Source organism: Plutella xylostella, chromosome 23 (genome assembly GCF_932276165.1).
Source record: "Plutella xylostella chromosome 23, ilPluXylo3.1, whole genome shotgun sequence".
Classification (NCBI taxonomy): domain Eukaryota; kingdom Metazoa; phylum Arthropoda; class Insecta; order Lepidoptera; family Plutellidae; genus Plutella; species Plutella xylostella.
This window is the reverse complement of record NC_064003.1, coordinates 2,457,630-2,465,228: the sequence shown is the minus strand read 5'-3', so window position 1 is coordinate 2,465,228 and position 7,599 is coordinate 2,457,630. Positions and strand designations below refer to the sequence as shown.

Below are 7,599 nucleotides of genomic sequence, written 5' to 3'. Positions count from 1 at the left end.
ACTTGGATTCTGTTTTTTGATTTATTTTTATTTGAACCTTTACAATTTTATTGGTAAAGTCTAGAAGATGATATCGGCAAAATGGGCGCCGTCACAATTGATTGCCATACGGGCTCCTTTTATGGCTCCTTTTATTTCTCATCACTCCAGCGAGAACTTCGGGGGAGAGATTCTCGCACTCGCCTTAAGGGCTTCCAGAGACACGGGTTTATTTATTCACATAAACACGGGTCTTCAAAAAACCCCTCAAAACCGTCTCAAACGGCAAAATCGGGCGATTTTGCAAGGAAAAATGACAGATAAAACAAAAAAAGGCGTCCCGAAAACTGAATAAGTATACACAATTATTCCGCGATCTTGGTGAGTATATCACTCCATGGCCTCTGAACTTGTATTTTGCATTTGTCTAGTCCACCAATATCAAAACAAATTTGAAATTGGCGTCCATTTGTACAAATGAGAGCAACTTCCAATAGGGTGATTACTTTTGGCCCGCCTTGTATTAACTATTTCTAAAGTTTCATTGCCCAAAAAAATAATTAAATAAATACCAAATGATAAAGGTAATGAGATTAAGAGGGTAACTTGTAATAAAAGGTTATAGACGAATGGATTTTGATTTAATTAACCTACCATTATTTTTCAATACTTTTTTCTAATAAGTACTGATATTCGCAAAACATTCGCACAAAATTTTGCGAATGCGAATGCGAATATCCTAAAATGTGCGAATATTCGCGAATGCGAATGCGAATGCGAATATTCGTTACATTACTAGTAGCTACTGGGTACCTAACCTAAGCATAAATTAAACTATTAAAATAATTATACTACCTACATGAAGCCAATGATAAGTATAATACGATAGACACGATAGTAACAAATATTGAAAAAACTTATGACACTAGTCGATTTATTCGGAATATAAAAAAATAAACAAAAAGGTTTTCCCGTACCGGGAATCGAACCCGAGCCTCCTGGGTGAAAGCCAGGTATCCTAGCCACTAGACCATACGGGATATGAATGAAGATGTGAAATAATCGTATATGAGTAAAATTTGACATTCTGCAGTAGATTACAAGATTTTTTGTTGTTATCTACAAATCTTCTACAAATCCACCGATTTACCTACGTCCAACCAAAGAGAATTTAAATGCCTCCCACAGTAATCGGTAAATTATTGGATTTTAAGTAAGTACCTAGGTAAGCACTTAATAAAATATTACGAACTTAAAATAAAGATAAAAGTTTACTCATTTGGTTTTTCTGTTCTCCCTATATGGAATTTATAGAAATGATCTGAGACTGCCCTTGCTGAGAGGTCAAATGTTGGTTTTACATGGCCATGAAAACAGAACATATTGTTAAAAATACGACGAGTGCTTCCATCTATGGGAGTTTTGTATCACCAATTGGCTAATATTTCGAAAGTACACTTCACGATACAGCAGTTCATCTATAATCCAACAGATGTCTCTGTCAAATATGTATCATAAGGTACTTAGTTTGTAACACAGATGTCGCTAGCGACATGTTTATACCATAGACTTATGCCGAGTTGCAGAAAGGGACTTTAAGCTAATGTCGACATTCTATGTCTGTCTCTTTCTGTCCGTATAGTGTCAAAGCAAGGCAACAATACATTTAATGCCGACATTAACTTAAAGATCCTTTCTGCAACTCAGTGTTAGTATAATACTCTTTTTTCCTTCGTCATTGATAATACTAAGTTTTGCCAGTAAACTGTCACAATGCACATATCCATAAGTTGTAAACTTGGCCTTAGTTGTTTTAGCATTATAATAGGAACTTATTAGGTACCTACTTAAAAATTAAAATCAACAGATTTCTATTGTATATGTCCTTGTTATCCGTATACAGGTATATTATCTTCCGTTCCACTTCGCATGCTCTACCTCGTGTACGAGACCCATTTGAATGACCAAACTGGTGAAATAGCTAAATATGATATACTTAGGTACCTAAGTACCTTGTTCGCACTACATTAAACTAAAACTTTTGGTTTCAGTAGATCTGGATTGGTTTTCATTTGGATGCTATTCTGACTGAGCAAATAATAATATATAAAAACGTGTTATCTAATCATGAGCAGGAAATTTTGAGTTGTGCGTCCATAGTCCGCATGGTCACTATCGAAGAAAATTTTGCTAGGCGAAGCAGGGAATTTTCGGTAAGGTAAATAATTAGTTAATTATGTAATGTAGTTACCTAATTAAAACTAAATTAAAACAAATGACAGCTAATATGAATATCTCTTTAATCCGTAACAATAACTCTAGACAGGAGGTATTTATAAATCACTGATCATAGTAACCAAAAATCCAAAGCTTAGTTCAATTTGCCACAATATTTAGATTGGTATCATTCATAAATGGAAACTTATAAGATATTTTTCTGTAGTACAATCATATTATACATAGAGATTTATTTAAGTAACATTGATTATATCTAAGTTATATTTAACGGTAAGCGTTTTCGACTAGAATTTTATAAAATATTTGTATTTTGCTTAACATGATTAGCTATAAAATTTCTTTGTAGGAAGATTGGTAAAGGAAAGGGAAGGTAGAGGGTAAAAGTTTATAAGTTTGTAGGTAGGTATATTTCAATTACGATTAATATTTAACATGGATTATTATTACTGAGAACATTGACTAGGAATGACTATGGTAAGACTAGCGTATACGACTAACTCTATAAAATACTTTCAGGATGTTAACTAACGCGCGTGATTAGCAAAATCATTTCAGACTTATTGAATAGCACAAAAAGTTTCAGTCAGCGTAAGAAAAAAAAAGATTTAACTAAGAAATCCAAAAGGGTTACCTACTTTCACAATTTAATCATCCATGAAGATGTAATGTAAACCAGTAGAGCTATCCGGAAAAAACGCAGCACATTCTATTCGATAGTCTATTCGAAAGTGCTGTCAACCTGTCAACAACAAAATGGCGGTGTATTGCGGTGTACAGATTTGCGAAAGTTTGACAGCTATCATTCCATAGGTCATTGTCAGAATAATATTATGTACTCTGTGGTCATTCTTTTCGAAACTCATTCGAAAGGTAAAAAGTGTTCGAAAGTGCTGTCAAGTTGACAATAGTCGCACTCGCATTCGATTCTATTCGTTAGCTCGAATTTTCATGATACGGGTACAGACTATTTTACCAACTATTATGAAGAAAAAGGAAACAAAAATCATTCGACAGATTCCAAATTCAAAACCATTCGAACACGAGGCGCGAAACTCAGAACAGGGCTGCGTTCGGAAAATTCAAATGCTGCGTTCTATTTTGCGAAAACGAAAAAGGATGATGATGCTTGGGTTGCTTGAAGGAGTTTAGTGGGAAGTGTCTCGTCGCCTCCTGCCTGGTCCGTCAGCGTAATTGGCAGCCGCCAGCCCCATTAGGTGCTTGGCTTGAATAGCTCCGGAGTACCCTCGGCCCAGCCCCAGATCTAGGCCGCGCTTGTCGCTGTAAATAGAAAACGAAAACTGTTTGTTTTTAATGTTTCTCGACGACCTCTTTTTGTGATTAGGTTAGGTTAGGCGCTTGCAAACTTTTTGAACAGTTTCTCTTTTGGCATTGACTAGAAAAAATAAAAAATAAAACGATAAAACCAAGAAATATAGAAAAATATTTTTTGAATTACGAGGATAAGGTTGGTGGTGGTTAAATATTTCCTATAACATAAACGAGTAGATGGCAAAACATAAAATGTCTGTACAACTTTATTATCGATCATCGTTAAAGCTTGTATAAAGGACAAAGGCAGGGTTCTAAGGACGTTTTGTACCACTATGGAAATGACGGGTTCCGTAATGAAAGTACCATGATTAGAGAGACACTGTACAGGTACACAAGTCAATTAATTACTAGATTTTTAGAAGCTGGGAGAAAAGAGAAAAACATTGTTCTGAAACGCTCCAAAAAAAAGGCGGTACGCCCACTGCCGTTCTCCTTTAAGTAAAGCATACTAATGTGCTAAAACTATAACATGTAGGTAACACAAAATAATAGTTATAAATGCATGCATAGTCCCATTATAAGATGAACTTCACGACATAAGAATAGCAGATTTGAAATAAAAAATACACATGCATTAAAACATTAAAAAACAAGCGACTTTATTTAAACTTAACATACCTAGTCAAGATATCGTCATTAATACTGTGGAAAAAGAAGACATTGTATAAGTATTAGATTGTAGTTTCACACGATATACATAAAGTATGTAACTAGTTATGAGTAGATATAATTGTTCAGAACGCCTAGCATGTCAAGACGTGACATAAGTTTTGCGTCGTTTTCACTCGAGAGTAACGTACGCGTTTTGCGCCCCGTGCTAAACGACTGGACAGTGGATAGATAAGAGTATAAGCTTTTATCGCACATTGAATCTCAATCGAAAACTGAACCTTATCTAACAAAAGTGACATAACTTGATTGGATCTGCATCTGTTTAACAGACAAGCGATGCTGCATAAAGATTGTTATGTTGATTGATACTGCATCGGTGAAGGAAAACATCGTGAGGAAATCGGTGGTCTTAAAGCAGAGCTACCAGGGCTGCAGGGAGTGACAGAAGGTTCCTCACGTCTCCATCTTATGTTCCAGCTGCATGAGCGTGTTGAGGTGCGACAGATGGTCTCGTCAGGGTCACCACCACCGAGCATTAGCAATTTACAAACGAACCTTATCTATCAAACATCACATAACTTGTATTTCAGCGATCTGCATCTGGTTGAAAGATAAGAGATGCTGCTTCACGATTGGTGATTGCTATTTTATCGGCGGTAAGACGCCAGAGCTACCAGGGCTACATGGATTGACAGAAGGAAGATTGTTAATTGCTATTATGTCGATGGTGGTAAGACACGAAAGCTAACAGGGCTACAAAGATTAACAGAAGGTCCTCACGTCTCCATCTTGTGCTCCAGCTGCATGAGCGTGTTGAGGCGCGACAGCAGGTCCATGATCTCGTCGGGGTCGTACTGGCGGTCGCGGAAGTAGTTGTTCTGACTGGAACGTGGAGAGGATGAGGTTAGAAGCAAGACAATACATTTATGTAAGAAATTCTATTCCATTACGTAGATAGCCACCAGCACCAAATTTTGCCTTCTGGCTTTCATGATTAAGGACCGTTTTTATCCCTAGTTCTCTCAACCATTTGGTCAAAGTCACGTGTCACGCATGACAGCTGCATATGCATTGTGTTGGTTTTCAATTACTAATGGTTGCGGTTTTTAGTAATAAACGGATAAAAAAACGATGAGCTGGTCCTAGGGCCTGATTTGTTGAAGGGCTATAAAACAGGAGTAAGTACAACTACCTGGGGTACGCCGCGGCCGGCATGACGATCAGCAGGGCGGCGAGAGCGCACGCCAGAACGAGACAGCTAGACGGTCGCACCATCCTGCGGGAACGAGATGAAATATGTGAGCTTTTTAGGTTTTCTTGTAAGACACGTGTGCAAGGAAGTGTCATATGGAACGCCAATGATTATGGCAGGTGGATCTTTTTCGTTGCTCGTGAGTGTATTTTTGTTTGTATTCAGGATGACGTCCCGATCCTTCTGGAAGTCCAAGGTTTGTTATTCAGAATGACGTCTTGAATCACTAATTATTTTTTCTGCATGAAACCTGGGTTCAAACCAAAACATGGGTCTTGCGTCCTGCCTACCCTACCAGGGAGAACATATTTATACAAGGTATTTTGAGAAGTTCGGATTTGACAAGGTTCAAAACATTACTTACTCGAATTTATGAACAAATATAAAATCGAGTAAGTACATCGAGAGATTGGTCCGATCCTATGGCACATGAGGCAAGCACGATCGTAACTTTATGCTGTTAAGTGTACCTCATAAAGTTTACGCTTAGTTGATTGATTCCTAATATAATAAAATAAGGAGAGCATCCAAAAACGCTGTAGGGTAGCGTGTTGCACCTGTGCCGGAAGAAAAAAAAGACACAAAAATATTATGTCATCACTTCGGAGCGATAAATTTCATTGTTTAGTTATGTACTTGTACTTCTAATATATTGGGATAAGGAATTACATAATATTATTTTAAACATCTGAAAAATTATGGGTTATTTTTTTTATGAAAACTCAACAATTCAGGCTTAGGTATGTCTAGAAAAGGATGCCTGGGTTTGTTTTGTAACAACTACCAGCAGCATTCACCTTACACCGACTTGACACGACTACAATAAAACCATGTAAGTACCTACACTACAGCACACGTTTAAAATAAAAGATTCACACTAAACCACTTTCCACGTAGGTTAGCTCAGGTTAACTGAAGTTTTAAAACTTTTAGTTAAGAGTTACATCTGCCCCGTGTCCAGTTTAATGTTGCCCCTACATCACGGGGTCAAAGTGGCCACAGTGAACCGCTGTGCTTTTAAACTTTAGCTTGCCTAAACTGTTGCAACGTGTAACTTTATCGTGAAAGCTCTGACTTTACGGGTGGACTTTTTTTTGCGAATCATAGAGTAGGAAACTACCTTCTTTATTCTTAGTACACTTAGGCCCTGTTCCACAATGTCTGGTTAGTGGCTACTTGTCAGATAAAATACATGCTGTCACTGTCAAAAAAATAATAACAGAGGGTGACAGCATGTGTTTTATCTGACAAGTAGCCACTAACCAGACATTGTGGAACAGGGCCTTAACCCTTTTCATCGAAATATCCTTCCACCCAAAGGTTGCCTGGAAGAAATCGCTTTAAGTGATAAGGCCGCCATTTGTACGTATGTGTTAGATTAAGTTTTTTTTGTCCATGTTTTTGTGTACAAATAAAGAATAGGTATCTATCTATCTATCTTATAATGTTTTTTTTTCGTAAAGATAACATCCTGTATAGTAAAGGATTACCCATACCATACCCATATAAAACTAATAAAAAAGCTTGTGCTGTTGGTATTTTCTGAGCCTAATTACATATTGTTAACATGTTGGCTGTTATCAGTTGGATAACTCAGATAATTCATGAAAAAATCAAGCACCCATAGCTTGTAGATAAGATTAAATCTGAAACTTATAACTTGCAAAACATGGCAGGGTTATCATAATTATGATTGTGCAAAAGCACCGATTTTTCGTGGATTTTATTGGGAAATAACACGGAAATTTTGATAGTGTGATTATGATAAGCTTTTCGCGTGTCATGTATGTTTTTTATGTATGTAATTAGGTATAACCTAGTACTCATCGTTGCATATTTTTACGAACAAACCCGACCAATGTTCTCTTAATAAATGTCTAATGATGATTTATCTACTATATTATAGCAATACTAGGTACCTATAATTCCAATAAAGCTATAATACTATACACAAAAAATAAAACAGAAAAGAGAATACAACTTAAGAAATTAATAAAACTAAGCCCGTATAACGAAATAAAGGAGGGTAAAGCTAAAGCCAGTCAGCACTATAACTTTATAGGCCACTAACCGTATTAGACCGAAGGAGCTTAAGTCTAAGAACGAAACAGAGCAATCGGGACACAATTGGCTTTTGAGCTTTCTGTAAACAGTTCCCGGCAATGCAAATCGGCTCGGCAAGTCAA

The 7,599-nt window shown here is 36.8% G+C and overlaps 1 protein-coding gene and 1 non-coding gene across 3 annotated transcripts; both read right to left on the bottom strand.

Annotated features, from left to right (window-relative positions):
• Nucleotides 1-947: 947 nt before the first annotated feature.
• On the bottom strand, nucleotides 948-1,019 carry Trnae-uuc. The gene has a single exon. It is a non-coding gene; the product is annotated as a tRNA-Glu (tRNA).
• Nucleotides 1,020-3,182: 2,163 nt separating this feature from the next.
• On the bottom strand, nucleotides 3,183-5,441 carry LOC105395901 (diuretic hormone class 2). 2 transcript variants are annotated; one of them, XM_048629572.1, is made up of 4 exons: nucleotides 5,351-5,441; nucleotides 4,942-5,043; nucleotides 4,168-4,191; nucleotides 3,183-3,495 (listed from the first exon to the last, which is right to left on the bottom strand). In XM_048629572.1, exons 1-4 carry the CDS (start codon nucleotides 5,434-5,436, stop codon nucleotides 3,363-3,365), a joined length of 345 nt encoding a protein of 114 aa, XP_048485529.1. In that variant the 5' UTR covers nucleotides 5,437-5,441; the 3' UTR covers nucleotides 3,183-3,362. The 2 variants fall into 2 exon arrangements, with proteins under 2 accessions (XP_048485529.1, XP_048485531.1); XM_048629574.1 differs by lacking the exon at nucleotides 4,168-4,191.
• Nucleotides 5,442-7,599: the final 2,158 nt, after the last annotated feature.

Excerpts from the sequence above, each read along its gene's own strand:
- LOC105395901 (XM_048629572.1), bottom strand. The coding sequence starts at position 5,436 with ATGGTGCGACCGTCTAGCTGTCTCGTTCTGGCGTGCGCTCTCGCCGCC. Across the intron at positions 5,044-5,350 it reads GCCGCGGCGTACCCCAGGTA|TCAGAACAACTACTTCCGCG; the intron begins GTTGTACTTACT and ends TCCACGTTCCAG. Across the intron at positions 3,496-4,167 it reads AATGACGATATCTTGACTAG|CGACAAGCGCGGCCTAGATC; the intron begins GTATGTTAAGTT and ends TTCTATTTACAG.